This window comes from Salmo salar, chromosome ssa15 (genome assembly GCF_905237065.1).
Source record: "Salmo salar chromosome ssa15, Ssal_v3.1, whole genome shotgun sequence".
Classification (NCBI taxonomy): domain Eukaryota; kingdom Metazoa; phylum Chordata; class Actinopteri; order Salmoniformes; family Salmonidae; genus Salmo; species Salmo salar.
This window is the reverse complement of record NC_059456.1, coordinates 76335676-76355880: the sequence shown is the minus strand read 5'-3', so window position 1 is coordinate 76355880 and position 20205 is coordinate 76335676. Positions and strand designations below refer to the sequence as shown.

General features: G+C 42.1%; 2 protein-coding genes across 3 annotated transcripts in view; both read right to left on the bottom strand.

Moving 5' to 3' along the window:
* The window catches only part of lamb2l (laminin, beta 2-like), a 56708-nt gene extending 46676 nt beyond the window's left edge, over nt 1-10032 (bottom strand). Inside the window, exon 1 of the mRNA XM_014145942.2 lies at nt 9774-10032. The gene's annotated coding sequence lies outside the window, so the exon portion shown is untranslated. The remainder of the gene's footprint in view (nt 1-9773) is intronic.
* Nucleotides 10033-11827: 1795 nt separating this feature from the next.
* Nucleotides 11828-15575, bottom strand: si:rp71-17i16.6 (uncharacterized). Of its 2 annotated transcripts, XM_014145946.2 has the most exons (6): nt 15470-15565; nt 14720-14950; nt 14282-14401; nt 13248-13345; nt 12592-12689; nt 11828-12410 (listed from the first exon to the last, which is right to left on the bottom strand). In XM_014145946.2, the coding sequence occupies exons 3-6, from the start codon at nt 14386-14388 to the stop codon at nt 12198-12200; spliced, it is 516 nt and encodes a 171-aa protein (XP_014001421.2). In that variant the 5' UTR covers nt 14389-14401; nt 14720-14950; nt 15470-15565; the 3' UTR covers nt 11828-12197. The 2 variants fall into 2 exon arrangements, with proteins under 2 accessions (XP_014001421.2, XP_014001420.2); XM_014145945.2 differs by having other exon boundaries at nt 14720-15575.
* Nucleotides 15576-20205: the final 4630 nt, after the last annotated feature.

Below are 20205 nucleotides of genomic sequence, written 5' to 3'. Positions count from 1 at the left end.
TCCGGTCCAGGGAAAAATAACCTGCTGAGTTTGTGGCATAAGTACTTCCTGTTGCAGACAGGGTTGTTCCTGTGCACTACATGACATAGGAATTACAGCTTAACTAAGAAGTTGAAATGAGGAGAGAAAATAAAAACATGCTCTATATTTTCATTGGATGAAATAAGAAGATACCCCACAACCTTGAAGGTTGAACTGTGTTACTTTAGCATAATGTGGCACAACAACTTTAAGTTGATATAGTAAGTCTCTATCAATAGGACGCAGTAGTTTACTAAACTCTGACAAAGTCAGAGAAACTGTGCTTTCCAATAACATGAAATCCTTTCAGTTCCATACCTAAAGTGGGAGGGACTCTCATATACCATGCTTAAAATCCTTTAATTGCCTCTTCTTCAAAAACATGTCAAACATTAAATTACTATTACTAACAACTCAAATAAGAACTTCCAATATTTGTTTTAACTTTATGTTTATTTGGGGAATAACAGAGCTCTACCAGGCTGTTGGGAAGTCAAAAGAGGGTCATACCAGCAATGCCATATTAGAATGGCAATTTCCATTACATTTTTGTTCATCTCAATAATACTACAAAAATGATTTAGGTCTGCTTCGATGGCTTTTATAGGTAGGTAAGCATTATTAAATGAGTAATTATGATAATTGTGCACATCCAAACATGAATATTCAATTACATTGAAATATACGTTTAGTGTATATAGTGCAATGTCTATCAAAATGGTTTTCTTACATTTCAAATGATCCAGGTTCTTCCACCATCTTTTCCACATATTCAGACTGCATTTTTAGATAATAAATTACAAAGTGCCGTTTTTAATTACTGTTAAAGGCATTATTTTATATGCGACCTTAAAGGCCCTTCTGAATATTGATTAAATGACTCCATGGGTCAATTTATGTTGCCTAATATAGTGTTTTCAACAATTCAATCCTATTTTTTACAAAAATATTATTTTATAAAAAATCTAACATATTAGTTCACCATATTTGTCACTGACATATCAACCCCCTGGATGAGCACATTTAAAATATATATTGTGTTTTAGCCTTTTTACATTTTAAATATTTATTTTCATATTTCTACTCTTCAAGGTCTCTACTAACAGGAAATGTGCAATAGTTATCCATCACCAACTGAATTCCTGCCTTTTATCCCATATCTTTCTTACGGACCTCTGAGTGGGCAAAATTAGAGTGCTACAACACTGAACTGCAGAAACCCAAAACGATGGATACAAATTATGTCAATTGTTGCAGGAGGGCTGGGGGAGTTGACCAATCAAGTTAAAGTGAAGATTTTTTTCATATCTACTTCTAACTCCATTGCCAAACATGCTCTACCAGCTGGTTGAGGGCTAAAGCAGTGGTCACCAACCTTTTCTGAGTCAAGATCACTTTCTGAGTCCAAATGCAAGCTGAGATCTACCGCTCAGATGTTTTATTTTATATGACGTAAAAAAATGTAAGTCTATGCAACATTAATATTTTAAAAACAGTTCTGTAGCAATGAGGTTTGTGCAGTAGGCTAGGCTATTGTCACGTTCTTGAAAATGATCGGACCAAGGCGCAGTGTGAGTATAGTTCCACATATTTATTTAAGTGAAACTAACAAAATAACAAAACTTACAGACCGTGAGGACGTAGTGCCCAAACACACTAACAATCAATCAATATCCCACAAAACACAGGTGGGGAAATAACTACCAAAATATGATCCCCAATCAGAGGCAACGATAAACAGCTGCCTCTAATTGGGAACCATATTAGCACCAACATAGAAATAAACATACTAGATCACCCCCTAGTCACGCCCTGACCTACTACACCATAGAGAACCAAGGGCTCTCTATGGTCAGGGCGTGACAGTTATAGGCCCAATACATTATCACCGCATATTAGCTTTGCTTGAATTGCTCTGCCAATCCATTGCTGTTCGGACCATTTTAAAAAATGATAAAAACATTTTGAGGTAGACTATATGATCACACCGGTAATAGATCAGTTGTTGTATTACTTGTGAGGCACAGCTGAGTGAGCATACATTTAAATCATTTGCTTTTTATTTGTATTTTACTGGGCTGATGGATGCCTGCGCATCTGATGGTCAGTCTCAGCGGAGGGTTAGAGCAGCAGACTGAGGGTCCGCCTCTCAACGTCCCTCCGCTCTCCCTTTCCTCTGCTGACGCTGAGCAAAAAGGGACACCGTCTTCCAGCTGATGGCAAAACTGTAGTCCCACCGCATTATTTCTGCCTCATGCACAAATCCATGTTTTTACTCCTATGAACAGAGAAGGTGAAATATTCCTCTGCTAATAATAACGGAGCAAGTCTATCGATACACTTTCCTACTCATTCATTACAGCTGTAGTGCAGGTTGTAGCATGAGTGGAAGTAGGGAAAAACGTACATTTTTATGACTTACAAAAGTATTGACTAAAAAGTGCGGACAGCGCTGAGTAAGCACTTAAACATGAACTCACTGAGAACTACAGCAGCACATGGCTGTATTTGTTGACAGTCGATCTCTAGTCATGGTTTTAAAAGTTTTGAAATCTCACAGTATTAACTTTGCTGTAACCTTTCTTTTATGCCCACTAGGTTACTGCAGACACGGTATTTTGAGCCATCCGATTGACCAGCGGTAGGCCTACAGTGCACTTGATTTGCTCTCTGGGCCCGCAGGGAAGGCAGAGTTTGTACCTTAAGAAATTTTTTCAAAATGTGAAGAATTCCACAACCCGGCGAGCAGGACAGCTGAATCGGGTGCACCTACCACCAACAGCATGAGACCAATAAAAATAAACATAGGAACGCAAGGCTTTATCATTAGGTTTTTTACAGAAACGTTTGGAGATCGACCAGTCGATCAACCTGTTGGTGACCACTGGGTTAAAGGTTAAACCTTTGTTTGAGATGGCAGTAAGGTCGTGTGTCAACCAGCCAAACCACAGAAACCACACAACGGAACCTCACATTCACTGCTCTATGGTTACATGACCTTTGACCTTGAGATGGAGTCCGATGCGGGGCAACCGCAGCACATTCAGAACCTGAGGAACAGTGATTTTATAAGCATGTCGCTATGGTCTGATCTTGATCTTGCATGTGTTTTTTTTGTGGATGTGTGTGTTGACATTGAGAACATAATGGTAACCCGATTGAGTCCCAATCATGACAGAGATGACTATAGCTCGCCTGTTCACAGACTAGTGGGGAGGGGATAACATAGCCAACTACATCCTCTCTGTGAATTAAAATGCCAATTCAATGGCTCCACAGAGGAACTCTCCACTTTAAAAAAAAGAGCAATACATGACTGCATTCATCCTTCCGTCAAATAGGTATTGTAAGACATCCATCCTAAGGGTGGTGGTGGTACGGTAAAGCACATCGAACACACAGGTCAAAACCCCCTCAACACTATATTCTTTCTGCTAGCCTTTTATCCTGAACTTCCAAGAACATGTCCAGGCCTCTGGCCTAGACTACAGTTGAGTGAAAAAAATGGAGGGTCTTAAAGTAACTGTGCAGTTTTTCCAGATTTCTATGAACTATTGCCTATAATTAATTGCAATATGAGTGAAATAGTTGTCCTTCCAATTTTTTAATGTTTTATTAAGTATGTTCAAAAGCAGCTCTTCTGTGTTGGAATGGTGTGGGCGTACCCCAACAACAGAATGTGGGCGTACCCCAACAACAGAATGTGGGTGTATACCGGACATTAAAAATATGAATGCGAGTAGAGCGCTGATTGGCCAGCTCATCCTAAACAGGTCTATTTCAGATACAAGGTTTTAAGTGTTTTTCTCTGAAATGTATGCTTTGGACAAAAATATGAGTCAACAGCATTATTTGGGTATGAGTTAACAGAATATGAACTTTTAAAAGTGACATTTTCACTGGACAGTTACTTTAAAACAAATCCAGGTAATACAGTCATACTTCAGTTCAGTTCAGTATACTCAGTACACGCGCGCACACACCCACACTGACACACATTTTAATAGGAGGGAGACATGCTGTTGGAACAGTGCTCACCACTATGCCTCCCCAGTAAAAGTCAGATGAAAGATAAAGTGTCCTGGGGACACTAGACAAAATAATCCCTGGCTTCCATATCCTTGAACACAATAATGATAAGCCTTGCCAGTGTGTGTGTGTGTGTGTGTGTGTGTGTGTGTGTGTGTGTGTGTGTGTGTGTGTGTGTGTGTGTGTGTGTGTGTGTGTGTGTCATGTAGACGGAATAAAGTGATATTAATTTGTATTGACACCAGCTGTGTTTTCATGGACAAGCAGTGCTTCAGAACAGTACTGAATGAAATGTACACATCATAATGAACTCATTTCGATAGCAGCTGTGCATAGGCAACCATTCAATAACACATTTCTTTAAAGTTGCACTAAGCAGATATCGCTCAGCCATTTCCTGGTTGCTAAAACTCTAATAGTTATGTAGTAAAATAAGCTAGAATCATTGTACCATCTAAACCGCTGTGAAATATATTTTCCATAAGCAAAAATATTGTATTTTCAGCTATTTGAAGCTGTTGTACAAAACCAAAAGTAAAAGATGCAAAAACTAAACTTACGAACAAGAAGCATAGAAATAGCGCACATAGAACAGATCTACCGCTTCTTAGACTTGCTTTCAAGTAGAATGATAGATCTTTAACTCACATTTCAGTGTGAATTTGGTCGGGTCGCCCAAAAAGTTACATTTTGCCACTTTAACTGTCCTGAGTCAATGTTCACTGGGACATAATCCAAAGAAAGGTTGACACCTAAAATAAACTCGTTATGTCAGTCCGACTTATTTCTTATTAACTGACCATCTCGATAAATGACAAAGATTATCCATTGTGTATGCGGCCATCAGACCAAAAGTAGAAGGACAGGCAGAGGCAAAAGGAGTGACAGCAGGCCAAGTACGACAGAGCTTGGCAACATCAGGTTGCTGCTCACTCACATTAGGTCATGATGGAAGAGTCTCTTTCTTTACAAAGGCAGATGACTCAGCGTGGCAACCTTCACAAACAACATGGTCCAAATTCAACACTGAAATAACGTCAATGAAACATTAACAGTAAAGGAGTAAAATGGTGAGTGATTAGGATCAGTGTTTAGTCTCTGGATGACCCTCAGGACATTTAAAACCCTTTCCAGAGCTGACCTGAGACCTGCTATCTAACACTAACCCAAATATACTGCTGTGAGTCCTTGAACAAACTAGTAGCCTACACATGTGTATGTCATTGTTAACCTGTTTGTACTTAATGCAATTTGACTCTTTGTACTGTAAGTAAAACTATGACCAATAACCCGTCTAGATTCTCCCTGATCAAATAGGCCTCTCCATACAGTACGGCTGGGAAGGAGACAGACCACCCAAAAGTGACATCCCCAACAGAAGAAATCGGTATAGCTATGTAATGATTAAAACCCCACTTCAAATACTTTATAATCCTCTGAGAACTTCAAACATACACTACTGGAAATACAGGAGCCTCTTCCCTGACAAATTACATGACATAATCATATACCGTCTGCATGGCAACTTCTGTTGTCTTTTCAACAGGGTTGCGATTAGAGCTGCGATTGATATATGACGATTTTCCTTCCAGAAATAAAAAGACATCTCCAGATTTAAATCCAGGATCATCTGAAACATCTTTCTGTGCCGATCTCCGCAGTAGCCTAATTGGCCCAAATCTTCAATGATGCAGACAGAGTGTATCTGAATGACAGACATAACAACAACTTGTTTGTCTCCTTCCATTCCCCTTAACGGTAATACTTTTTAAATCAGATCCAGGGTCTCAATGCAAGCTAACTAAGCCGCTGCAGGTAAAATATCACATCAACTATTCTTTAAGCCAACACACCAGCACACCTGAGGTCTACAAGGTGCTCACCAGAGGGCAAGACCAAACAGTAGCCAAATAGAAACATTAGAGCTAACCCCACCTGGGCCATCAAGACAACCACTACCACATACAGAATAAGTCATACAATATACAGGTAACTGCCAAAGTAAAGGAAACACCAACATAAAGTGTCTTAACAGGGTGTTGGGTCAAAACGAGCCAGAACAGCTTCAATACACCTTGGCATAGATTCTACAAGTGTCTGGAACTCTATTGGAGAGACGCGACAACATTCTTCCACGAGAAATTCCATCATTTGGTGTTTTGTTGATAGTGGTGGAAAACATTGTCTCAGGTACCACTCCAGAATCTCCCATAAGTGTTCAATCTGGTTGAGATCTGGTGACTGAGACGGCCATGGCATATGGTTTACATAGTTTTCATGCTCATCAAACCATTCAGTGACCACTCATGTCCTGCGGATGGGGGTATTATCATCCTATGGGGGCATAGCCATTGTCCTGCCTTCTAGATCTCCACTTGGTCATTTTGTACATATATATTAGATTCTGTAACATGCGCCCATCTCATTAATATGAAATTATTAGAGGTACACAAGTTGTTTATGAAATAGGTCACTGGAATTATTTCTACGGACACCGCGCGTCCTGCGTGTAATGGTCACATGGGCGGGTGTTCCAACAGTTTCCAACATGTTTATTTTTTTACTGTTGCCTAGGTTTTAACTTGAACCCATTTGTACGTATATCATCCTTTATGACCACATGTACCTCTGGGATTAATTATGACTGTACGCAAAAGTGAATTGAATGGTTTCCACACCCACCATGCGTCATGTGTGTAATGGTCAAACGAGGTGAAATGTGTGCATTCTGGGAAGTGAGCACTCAGTCTGTTTGACCTGACGAAGATCCGTTTTGAATCAAAACGTAGTCAATAAAGCAGTGAATTGGCAGCTTAAACAGTGTGCGGGCCTTCCTGATCTTTACTGGCATAGCCATGGTAGACAAAATAATGGCCTGCCCATCATTTTCATACATGACCCTAAGCTTGATGGGATGTTAATTGCTTAATTAATTCAGGAACCACACCTGTATGGAAGCACTTGCTTTCAATATACTATGTAGCCCTCATTTACTCAAGTGTTTCCGATATTTTGGCAGTTACCTGTACATTCTCCTATCTCTTTGTAATCATTTGTTGAGCTATGGTTCATTACAATTATAAATATTCCAGACATTTTGAAAGATGTGCTCTGTGTCTGGGCTGAAGTTGAGGGCACTTTAGGGACATGTCGCTTAAGACTACTGCCTCTGACTTTCTGTCAAATGGATTATAACCGAAGTTGGTGAATTCTAAGTGTATGCACAACGCCACAATGCATATCAGTTGTTCAGTCACCAAGAGAGAAGATATCGAGACTTCATTTCCAGAACATCAGGGTGAGCATATGTGTATTATTCTATTCGTTTGTCTTTATTCAGAGTTACCAGGAGAAGACAACGGCTTGGACAGCTTACATGGGAGACAGGCAGAGTATTTTGACAGCTCTGTCGCAAAGGGGCGTGGCCGCAAGTTTGAATGGTTTCCTGTTATTAGTGAGATATATTTCAGACGCAATCAGGCATTTCCCTGGAGATTAGCATCAGCTCAGATCATCAGAGGACGTGCATGTGCGTGCGCCTGTGCGAGCGTGTGTGTGTGCGAGCGTGTGTGTGTGTGCGAGCGTGTGTGTGTGCGAGCGTGTGTGTGTGCGAGCGTGATTTTACTGATAATTAAATGGATTTCCTGAAGATCACTTTATCAAAGAGTTAAGATGACATCTTCTGTGAAGACAGACTAGGCCTCAACTGTGAGTCATGTATTATTCCATCAGACTGCTTTAATCACATGGTTTTGCCAAGGGTACATTACATTATTTGACAGACAGGGGCTTATCTTCAATTATCTCTTTACATTGTAGCAGAACAGCTGTCTGGAGTCACACTGTAAACCGAACCGAAGCCAGATGTAATTCAGAGACTAATCACTAATACAAGTCCCAAGTCCCATGTCAGGAGGAAACAAGGGGGTGATTTCAGTCAAGGAACATGATTAGGTTTGACTCACAACCCCAGAGAGAATCTCAAATATCAAAGACATATTGATACAGTGTTTTTGGGCTTTGGAAGGGGCCCCTCTCCACACACTAGCTCCTCAGAGCAGAACAGGGCAAAGGCTGAGGCAGCAGGTGCTGACGGGCTGGGATGAGAGATGAGGCTGACGCCCTCCCAGGGCTGCTCGGGGCCAAGACTTGCAGATCTCTTGAACCCCTTAGGTTAGTGACACACACAGCAGTGGTGCTAAATAACAACCAGGAGCTGATTAAACCTATACTAACTTAGCCCACAGACAGAGACCATGGAAACCTTTCAGATGTTTAAACAGTTGCCTGGCTACCCAAACTCCTTGCTCCAACCAAACGCTACGTCACACCCATGGACGTTAGTGGCTTCTCCGCAATGAGTCTGTACCTGAGTACCTCTCTGGCGATTTCTAGACTGGAAATTCATTTTAGACCGTCTGATTGGTCCCAGAAACCGGGTTGAACCAGAGCCGGAACACACGTGGGTAAAGCAGCGTTTGAAAATTCGTCATTGGCTTTGATATTCTGATTGGTTAGAGATGATCCAATAGCTGATGACTTTGTTTTGTACAACACCCCTCCTTTTGATGTCACCACAAATGACTTCAATGATGGCAGTCTCAGACTGAAGTCTGTAGCAAACGGTAGAGCAGCGGGAAAAATTCAGTTGGAGTCGCCATGCAATCTAAACAGTGCCATATGATGCATTAGATATTGATTGGGTACATTTGCAGGGACCACAAACCTAAGAGTGATGGTCAACTTTGTCCAGCTCGTGTCACAGTTAACAAACAAAAGTAAGAAGGATTTATAAGGGTTATTTTCCAGCTAAAGCCTCATGTCATAGAATAGTCCTACATATACATTGGGGATTCCCTAATCAATCTAAAATCTTTACTGTGATTGAAAGTGATTGAACAGGAGGTCCCACTTTCCATGTTCATTTGAGTAGCTTCCTAATCCCAGTGGAATGTGTGAAATGGTGTCAGTAATCTGCTCGCCCTGACCCTGTGGCCAGTGGAGTGGCAGAGGGCCATGCGCAGCACAGAGCAGAGCTGCTCTAGTGTCAAGCAGTAATAAAACAGGAACAAGGTATTGTGCGAACAGGACAGCAAATATAAGGAAGAAGTTAGAAATGGGTATAGCGAAAGACCAAACTCATGGAAAATTGTATACTTCAGTGAATGGTCATGAATGTCATTATTTTCATAACCACTGTAATTTGACTTCCATTTGTATCTCAACTTGCCTTGTTCCCTTTACTAAAATCTCAGTCAACAGACCAGGGGTTAGGACTGGGAGCTGGAGTGTTAGCCTATGATCTTCCTCCATCCCATATCTCTCGATGACAATGTTTGACCACGGAAGAGGAGATACCTGCGCAGCTCCTGGTCGTCAATATCTGATTATCCATAGAAAGTTGAATCACTTTATGTGTTATGTTCTAAGTTACAGGCTCCCTAATATCCATCTGCATGAAAACTAGATGCGAACTATGGAAGTTATTACATTGATTATAACGAGTAGGATACAGTTCCTCCCATAAATCAATGTCACTTAGAACGCTATATCCTATTCTGTACACTTCCTTAGGGTTCTACAAACACAGGTCAGGATAAACGGTCGCAATACAGCAATTATGTATTACCATAAATGACCGATAAGTGTTTGAGAAATAAAGAGTGCAGTGAAGTTTAATTCTACAGCTAAAACGAAAAGGTAAAAATGTGCAGTAGTCTCACCTGTTCACAACTTCTCTGATCCACTGTCTCTGCTTCCTTGCTCGCCTCGACTACCTGTATGAGTCCTGTGTACAGTTTGGTCTGCAGTCCAGTACTGTACGGAAAGGAGGAGGAGTCGAAACCAGCGGTTATCAAAATTAATATATATATATATATATGTAGGCCTACCCTACTGTACAAACAAGGTAGGTTTCTGTTAGGTATGGGCGCCACCCCGACGCTACACTGACTGGGCTACAGTACTACACCGTTCAACCCCCGACATCGAGGTCTTTCAGTCAGGTCGCTGGTAGGTTATAGGCTAACGTTATGACGACAGAATGTTACCTTATCGTGCAGGAGATCAAAGTTAAACTTGGACGAAAAAGGTCAAAGGCTCGGTTTGTTTGATACACATTGCAATTCCCTATACCTAGTTTCTTATAATTTCCCGTAATAGTCACTTGCTCCTTTTCCCATCTGCCTCTCTCTGTCTGTAATCTTTCTACAAATATTGATTTCCCGCTCCTCTCCAATAACTCTGATCAGGACACGTATATGCCCAGTCGTTACACATTTAGGATCAGAAATGGAAATAAGAGGGGGGTTGAACATGTTTCATTAATTCATTTCCCGTGATAATTCTTAATAGTTAGGTTATGTGTCATTTCCTTTGTCAGAAATAATTTTGTATTTGTTTTTTTAGTGCCTCCATGCAAGCCTGTTGTAGGTACTGCAGCTGGGTATTTTGTTATGAGGAATATAAACATCTTTATAGAATGATGATGACAAAAGCCATCAACAAGCTCATTATCTGGTGCCGGCCAAATCTGACTGGGAGATAAACCTCAGAAAACAGACTTCTGTTGAGCACAGGAACAAGAGAGCAGTCTGTTGTTCAAGGGGCTGATGGGGGTGATATTGTGTGGGGATGGGTAGTGTGGTAAATCTGTTATGTCGTTTGCTGTTCATTACTGTATTGATTTATTGTATTGGGTTTGGAGTTGTCCCCATTGCAGACAAATACAACACTCAGATCCATAACCAAGTCCTGCCCCGGCATACCTCACATTCCATCCCACTAAAGGATTCCCCTCATCATAACACTAACATGGTAGAGAGGGCTGTTAGACCCTGTCTAGCTGGACCAGGGATTGTTATAATTATACCTCATCCTCCATTCCCCTCCACACTAGGTGTAGAAATATGTTAATGTGACAGGTGAGGGCAAATCATGGATTTATGGGTTTGGTTTGTGAGGGTCAATTAAATAATTGTTTTTTGAGGGTCAAATTGCTTTTTTGTCAGTAACGTGCATAACTGCACTGTACATACAGTAGTCCATAGGACTGCAAAATTTATTATATTTTGTATTATCTAGTGTATTTTTAGGATTTGTGGGCTCAGGGCTATATAGGTCTGAATTCCACACTTCCATGAAGTCAGTGGCAGCATTGGCACAGTTAATAAATGATGGACGGACACCATCACACACGCCCCTCTCCCACCATCCATCTTCCTTCCTGCTTCAGGTGTCAAATTGTGGGTTTTGGGGCTGTAATTTCACAGAGCTGTACTCTTCCAGGTGATTGATGCATGGCCATGGTAAGGGAAAATTAACCACTGTGAAATCTAAAGTACCTTCTTGCTTTCATACTGATCGTGTTTGGCTGCAATCAGACGTTTATGTTTAGTGTGTCTATCCTTTGGGCCTGCATACCACCAATCAGGAGCCTGGTCTGTATGGAGGCTCGTTGCCCTGAGAACCGGAGCAGTGTGGAGTAGGATTCAATGATGTGTCTATAACAGAGGTCAGAGGTCATTGAAGAGTGCTGAGTTGACATATTGCAGGTTCCAGCCATGGATGCACAATCACACTCACACACTCTTCCATGTCCAACCATACAAGCACACAAACATACAGTATAAAGCAATGCACTTGAGTGAAGATGCTTCATAGCTCTTTTCATTCAGCTGACAGTTTATGGTATCCACTTAGATTACATTTAGGATCAATATGGGGATTTTGATTGATAATACTTATTATTCATTTGGACATTGAATGATTCAATCAATTAGACTTGCCACGTGTCACTTTTAATTACAAACTCACAGAATAATACACAGTTTCACAAATACAATAATGACTATTTGTTGAAAACTATTAGTGGAAATGATAGAAATACAATTCTGAAAGTACAGCTTGTCATATTAAAGTGAAAAGTAACAGCATAAATTCAACTAAACATTCATCCTCTTAATCTGGGACTGCCCTCTTGTGGAAGATTTGTCCCCGTATTACACACAAATTCAAATTTCACTGACACAAAGGGATTTTTGTTACAATACGAATAACACAGCATAAGCACATTTAATAACACAATAACAGTAGTTATATTACCAATAGTAATAGCTAATGCTTATTTAATAATGCTAGGTTTCCCTTCACCTGTTTATTTGTGAGATACGTAGGTAACTATGTGGTCCCTCAAGCTCCTCCAGGTCATCTAGGAGCAGAGCTGGATTGTTGAGGTAGAGAACATGGGCAGAGTAAGCCTGGTGGAGCTGGGCCAGGTTGAACATATACCTGACCCCTGCCAGGTGCCGTAGGTGACCCCGCTCTCTCTGTCCATCCTGGTCCACAGAGACTTTCACCAACTGTGGACAAAGGGACAGGAAAGTGAAGTCATAGCTGTGTATGAGAAATATCAACCTCAAACATATTTTGTTCTGCATTTTTATCCCTGACTTTTGCTGACAATGTGACCCTGACCAGGAACCGCTCAGGGGCATTACTCATTAGTACTTATTAGCCAGGGTAATGAATAATTAGCCTGACCTCAAGAGACTCAGATTCCTCCTCCTCCTCTAGGTCTCTGAGTCGTCTGGTGGAGTGTTCTCTCAAGGTGTCCCACAGGGCCTCAGCACTCACCTCATCTGACACACAATCAATCAATCAAACGTAATTTACAAAGCCCTTTTTACATCAGCAGTTGTCACAAAGAGCTTTAACGATCCCTAGCCTAAAACCCCAAAGAGCAAGCAATGCAGAGACAGAAGCACAGTGGCTAGCAAAAAACTCCCTAGAAGACAGGAACCTAGGAAGAAACCTAGAGAGGAACCAGGCTCCGAGGGTTAGTTCTGGCTACACAACACAATAAATACATAACACAGAGGCACATTGGTCACATGAAAAGCTACAGACAACACACTGCAAGACACTAGATGGCAATAAATACATTAGCAGTGGGAATTAGTCTGTTGAACCACTAGGCTAGATAATGGGACATTTCAGAAAGGTGAAATGGTGGACATCACAGTGCTTGCTTAGCCGGGCTGTACCACTTCCTCCCGCTCCAGTTAGAACACACTTGAATGCCTTCTGGAAACATTCCAACCAGTTTCGCCACCAAAAAAGGGTGCATTTGCATTCCTCATTTGCATACATCATTGTCACCTAAAAGGGAAGATGTACTTTTATATTATAACAGTTACCTCCCATGTTCTTCATCAGTTGTGTGTACCAGGTGGGTGAGGAAGTGTGGACAGGAGATGGGTTGAGGAAGTACTCAGCTGTCTCCTTCCCGAAGAGCCTACCGAGAGACAGCAGCTGATCAAACAAACACATACACACACCATGCCCTCAGTATGTCAACCCGTACTTTGCATCACACAAACAAACACTTCCGTCCAATTATATTGCCCACATTATATAAAAGCGCAGTGTTGTGAGGATTGTATGATTCCTACAGAGATTAATGCATTCTGAAAAAATGACCTGAGAAGACATACAATTCACACCCATAAACACTAATTCACTAATAATTACTATTACACACACATACATGTAATAGTGCCAGACATGCACACAAACATATACAGTTGGCATTGCTGTTATGATTTCAGTTGTCCTTGATGTCCTTTGTTTTAAATACATATATATATATATTTATATATATATTTTTTTGCATTGTTCTCTGCTTTTTTCTTCTGTCTTTTCCTTTTTTCTCTTCAGTTCATTCTCTTGGTTGTTGGTGCATTGGGGGGTTCTTGGGGGTCGGGAATGGAATTAATTGTTGTTGTTTTTCCGGGGGGGTTGCTGTGGGAGGGGTCTCGAATGGTTGAGGGAAGCTATTGGGGAACTGTGGGGGGATCTTGGAGGGTTCGGGTTTCACAAGATTGTGATCATGAAAAAGGAAACTAAACATATATTTTATATCACCATCATGCACACGCACCCTCACACATAAGGATGGCTCTGTTGCGGAAAGACTCATACATGTTTGATAGTGTCTTGATGCTGTATTGTTTGTCCTTCATGTTCTAATGCTTGAATGTTACCCCTTCCTTGTGTTTTTTGTAATACTTAATAATAAAGAAAAAAAGAAAAAAATAGCTGTAAGTAAACAGATATAATTGGAACATTTCACATCCACACAGTATGCATATGGTTCCAATATACTGTATGTGCAGCATACAGATCTACACTCGCTTACTTAAACCCAAAGAAACACACAGACATCCAGTACCTGTGCAGGTAGAGGCAGTAGTCCTGTTCAGTTCCAGCCCCAGTGTTTGGTTCAGACAGGCTGTGACTGGGCCCCAGAACATCTGTCTCAATACCCTGTGTGCTCATATCGACAGGGAAGCTGAACAGGCACAGGGATGGAGTCCTCAGTCAGCACCAAATTATTTGTATTTGGTTGAATGTATTAGTTATTTTCTGTAATTTCCAACTCATCTGTCTTCTATAATCTATACCCAGTGTAACAGCAACAAAGATAAACATCAAAGTAATCACACATCAGAGATCATACACTCCCTCATCTCTCCTGTCAACAGGAAGAATTACACAATCAGATCCCTAGCTGTTCGGTCCTCATTTAACACTGTGCTCATTATCACATGAAATAGAGAGGTGACAGGACCTCACCAATTCAAACAGATAGCTAATATGTAAAACCTACCTCTGTATTAGGTGATGAAAGCTGCTGTGCGGGGCTTTGTGTGTGTGCGCAGTTTGCTGCTGGGCTGTTTTTATGAAACAGAGAAACGCCTCTGTTTCACATCAGTGGTCAGTGTAGAGACACTGCATCTCTCAGCAGCTCCACAGGGCCCTGTTACTCTAGGGGCAGCGGGTTGTTGTTACGCCCACAGAGAGGTGATGGTTGCCAGGCTGCGGGTAGCACCTGATTCCCCTTGTTGGAAGAGAATACAAAAGCTCTCCTGACTCTCAATCATTCTCTCACTGTCTCCCATCCTGTCAGATGGAGAGACCTCCATCTGACAGGATGTGTGTGTGTCTGTTCCAGTCTAATTATTAACCAAGACTGCGCGCCCAAACTCGCCCTGTTAATCCCAAACCAATCACTAGTCAAAATGTAACAGAATAAATACATTAGTGAGAGACGACAAGCGAGGGGGGTGAGAAAGTCATCTTACATTACAGGCTGAGTAAGACAGAAAGCCTAATGCTTACTGGAAGAAAAACACGACATGCAGTGAATACCATAACTAAACAAATTCAGAAACAGAAAGAAAGTTAGAAACCACTAGTCAGATTTGTCACACAATTAGCATACAGATTCTCACATGCTTTGATCCACTCCATTTTCTCCATGCCAAAATTGTTGTGACATTAAATGTAACCGTTTCAATTAAATGTTAGACCAGTAACGCATATCTCTGCCCCTCTATAAATAAATGAAAACATCTACCTAGCCCTAGGCAGAGTTGCCATAACATGAGATTCTGGAGATAGCAGGAACAGTTTGATGGCTGAGGTCTCCCTTTCTCTCTGTGTTGACTAAGAGGTGCCATGCCCCTTCAACATAACTGATTTAAAATGGTGCTAGAAAGCTCCAGTCCACTCTGAACACCAGAGGAAATCAGTCATGCTGGGAAAAGGCAAAGGTCACAGGTATCAGGCAGCATCTGTCACATCCCTGGAAAGTGGAAACAGAAAGCCAAATTAAATGCCAGCAATAGTCGAAACAAAAATGTGACTATATAGTTGGTAAAGAAATGTATGCCCATATAATAGTGTCTTACAATAAACTGTGTAGATGTTTGATGATCATGATGTTTTTATTACCAATAGAGAAGATTTAGGCAAATGGGGATACCTAGTTAGTTGTACAACTAAACGCATTCAACTGAAATGTGTCTTCCACATTTAACCCAACCCCTTTGAATCAGAGAGGTGCTGGCAGATGCATTTCTCTCAGTGTTATGTCCTATAATTAACAATAGTTGCATCATTAATATTAAGTCATTTTGGCTTGGCTAATATATCAGTGGCTGTGTATCTATGTGTGTCTCTCTCCTGTGTCCACTCCCTTGCAGAGGTCAGACTGAGGTTGTGAAGGGGTTACCTCCAGTGGACATTCCCATGGGCTGGTGTCAGTTAGCATTTCCCTCCAAAATATAGGGTGATTGTGGGGCCTTCCGTACCCCTGCAGTAGCCCCCCCGTCATGGGGGGGGTCAGAGGACGCTGCACCATGTCATAACAGGTTAGCCACGGGCCGCTGCAGCTCAAAGCAGGGTTCCTGCAAGAGAACACGACATTGAAGAGGAACATACACACCATCACATACAGTATATATTCATTAACTTTCCCATTCCCTCTGGTAATGACATATAGAAACCAAGGGCATCCATGTAGGTGAACAAGGAGGATTCATTCCGGAAGGATGCAAACAATGAGAGATCTGAGGCTGGAGAAAATCTAAAGAAATCTATGGGGCTCATTATTCTCACACAAAATATAATTACGTCTTGATTAATCACTCAACTAGTTCATTCTCATTTCATTCTCAATCTTCACCTGTGCTCATATTAATGGGTATTCCCAGGCAGCGTCTCGCCCCCTAATAACATGCCCCACCACTGCCCCACCCTGGGGAGCGTTCTCATCTCCACGTGGTGACAAAGACAGGTTGTGATGGGGGAGGGCAGGAGATCTAGGGCGGTGGTCTCAAATTATAACGCCCTGGCTACCAGCATGTCTAGCATAGCATTGTGCACAGTATATTGTTAAGACAAACCCATTTAAAGTGACCATCAAGACTTGATTATTACTGTTATTTAGCCAGTAGCTATCACATATTTGACAAAATGACGCAAAAGTAGGCTACATTTTTTATAATTGCACATAGATTGAAGGCTGCTAGGACAAAACAACTGAGAAGATTCTGACAACCTAGTAATTTCACACCATAGATATTTCAGTCAAAACAGATCTCTCCCTCTTATGCTGTCAGAAATAATGGTACGGGCAGGGCCTATCATGGTTATTTAGTCTTTTTAATCCTTCATACACAGTATGTTGGTCTACATCCTGTTCTGTGCTATTTAATCATGCAAAAGAAAAAACGTAACTTGGGTTACTCTATGTCCATTAATAAAACTATTTGATTTGCTGTTGTTATACATTAGAAAAGTGAGTAATTGGACCATGAATCTCATCATTCTATCCTTGTTTCATATATCTATAGATGGAACATCATTTGTGAAACAGGGAGGGAGATCAATTTCAACTTGGCCTCCATAACTTGTCCATCTCTCACACGGAGCAGTTACCACCATGTGAGACCTTAGAGGACCTTCGCTCACCACACCCCAGCCTCGGTTACTTTGATTCGTTTCATATATCTATAGTTATAATATCAAACAGAGAAGTTGTCCATCATACCTTTAATGTTAATCTCACAATAACCACCATGTGAGACTCCTTTAGAGGCCATGACTATAATCAAACAAACCCTTGTAAGGAAGACAGTGGAGGAGTATTGATTCAAGGAAAGCAATCAACTCTAAAACAACAACACCCAGCTTCAGTTTCTCTCAGACAGCCACCTCTTGCCCAGTACAGAGTCCAACACCCTGCACAAAGCCGCAGCATGCCATGGCAACACACACTGTGCCACTCCTGTGACTCACACACATTTCTTGCTGGCACACCGCTGGTATTGTTCGGAGAAAAGCCCCTGAATGGTGACCTAAAACAGAACTATCTAACGAACGGCACCTGCATTTTAATATCCAACTACAGCTCCCTGTAACTCTGTCAACGTGCTATGGCGAGAGGATATAGTCCTTTTTGCCCATACTGTTACTCTTCTACATGGATGGACACCCATAGACTTCAATTACTAAATACAACCCCATTTTCATATTTCGCTAGAACTGGACATCCTAGAAGAGAGATATGTACTTACCCCTTGATGCAGTAGGCAGAGTGGTGGCGGTGGTGTCTGAGCTTTGCCCGGTGGCGTGGGCAGGGGGCACCCAGTGCTCCAGAACAGGGCCAGTGCCAGGTCAAACCACTAAGCAGCTCTGACACAGTGACACAGAAACACTACACTAAAGGGAGAGGGGGGAGGAAAGGGGGGTAGGAGAAATTAAATGAGAGGGACAATATAGAAAAGGACAGTAGAGAACATGGAAGAGATGAGGAAAACTAAAAACTAATATTTGTGGGAAATTGTTTCAAAGGAGACAGATAGATGGATGAAACAGGCAATGAAGGAGCGAGCTAAGCAACCAGGGTCGTTAAAAGAGAGCATCAAGAGGGAGGAGGAGAGTGAGTAGAGGAGGCAGGTTCATGCTGCCCCCTTCACTACACAACTGTACCCCTAAGTGCCCTTGTCCTACTATCACATGCAGGCTCTGTGAGGCTCCACCCACACAGCTTTAATTAACTCTCAAAATGAGGGTTTCTGAGAAACAACCCCTGTCTGCATCATGCTGCTTGTCACTATAGTAGGCCTACACATACAAGTGACGGACAAACATGTACACAAATAGATTAGACCCCCTCACAGACACTACATTGTATATCTGTACTAATATACATGCATAACCTCACTATCTCTAGTCACTTTCTTTACTAACACTCACGGTCAGAAATGAATGGTACATTATGTATCGTGTCATTCTGGAGACACTTTTATTGTAAATAAGAATAGAATATGTTTCTAAACACTTCTACATTCATGTGGATTCTACACTGAACAAAAATATAAATGCAACATGTAAAGTGTTGGTCCCATGTTTCATGAGGTAAAATAAAAGATCCCAGAAATGTTCCATATGCACAAAAATATAATTTAGCTCAAATTTTGTGCACAAATTTATTTACCTCCCTGTTAGTAAACATTTCTCCTTTGCCAAGATAATCCATCCACCTGACAGGTGTGGCATATTAACAAGCAGATTAAACAGCATGATCATTACACAGGTTCACCTTGTGCTGAGGTGTCACGATCGTCGTAATAATTGGACCAAGGCGCAGCGTGAGTAGCGTTCCACATCTTTATTATAATGTGAAACTTAGCAAAATACAAAAACAATAAATGAACAAACGAAACGTGAAGACAGTGAAGTGGAAATAGGCACCTACACAAAAACAAGATCCCACAAACACAGGTGGGAAAAATAACTACTTAAATATGATCCCAAATTAGAGACAATGATTACCAGCTTCCTCTAATTGGGAATCATACAAATCACCAACATAGAAATAATAACCTAGAACCCCACATAGAAATAATAAACTAGAATACCCCCCAGTCACACCCTGACCTACTTCACCATAGAGAAACAATAGCTCTCTATGGTCAGGGCGTGACAGTACCCCCCCCCAGCCGCAAAACCTGAAACAAAATAGGGAGGGTAAGGGAGGTGATTAGTGTCTGTGGTGGCTCTGGTGGGGGACGAAGTACCCGCTCATCCCACCAGCATCGGGGGCGGTTCTGGTGCGGGACGAAGAACCCGCTCAGCTCGCGGATCCAGCCATGGACCCAGAGTGAACACTGTGCTTGGACTGTATCTCGATGCCGAGGAAGGCTCCTGCCATGGAGCGGGACTGAACACCGGCCCTGGCCTGGACATCGGTGCAGAGGAAGACTCCTGCCATGGAGCGGGACTGCACGCCGTGTTCAGAAGCTCCAGACCGTTGACCCTCGCCGAAGGTTCCGGACCGTGGACCGTCTCAGGAGGTTCCGGACTGGAAACTTTCGCCGGAAGCTCTGGACTGGAAACTGTCGCCAGAAGCTCTGGACTGTGAAGGCGCACTGGAGGCCTGGTGTGTGGAGCTGGCACAGGACGCACTGGGCTGTGGAGGCGCACTGGAGACCTGATGCGTAGAACCGGCATCAATGGTACCGGTTCAATGACACACCTCGCACGGCAAGTGCGGGGAGCTGGCACAGGACACACCGGACTGGGGACCCGCATTTCAGGGCGAGTGCGAGGAGGAGACACATGACGTACCGGACTGGAGAAGCGCACTTGAGGCCAGAAGCGTGGAACCGGCACAGGTTGCACCAGACTGCTAACCGGATCCTCTGGTCAGATGTTGAGCAGAACACACTTGCACAACATCTCACTCTCTCCCAACTTCGCCATTGCCACCCTGACAGTCTCTGGCTCTTCCCTCTGCTCAGTCAC

Coding starts and splice junctions, on each gene's coding strand:
- si:rp71-17i16.6 (XM_014145945.2), bottom strand. CDS start 14,388: ATGAGCACACAGGGTATTGAGACAGATGTTCTGGGGCCCAGTCACAGC. Junction 13,346..14,281: donor TACTGCCTCTACCTGCACAG/GTACTGGATGTC, acceptor GTCTCTCGGTAG/GCTCTTCGGGAAGGAGACAG. Junction 12,411..12,591: donor AGGAATCTGAGTCTCTTGAG/GTCAGGCTAATT, acceptor CTTTGTCCACAG/TTGGTGAAAGTCTCTGTGGA.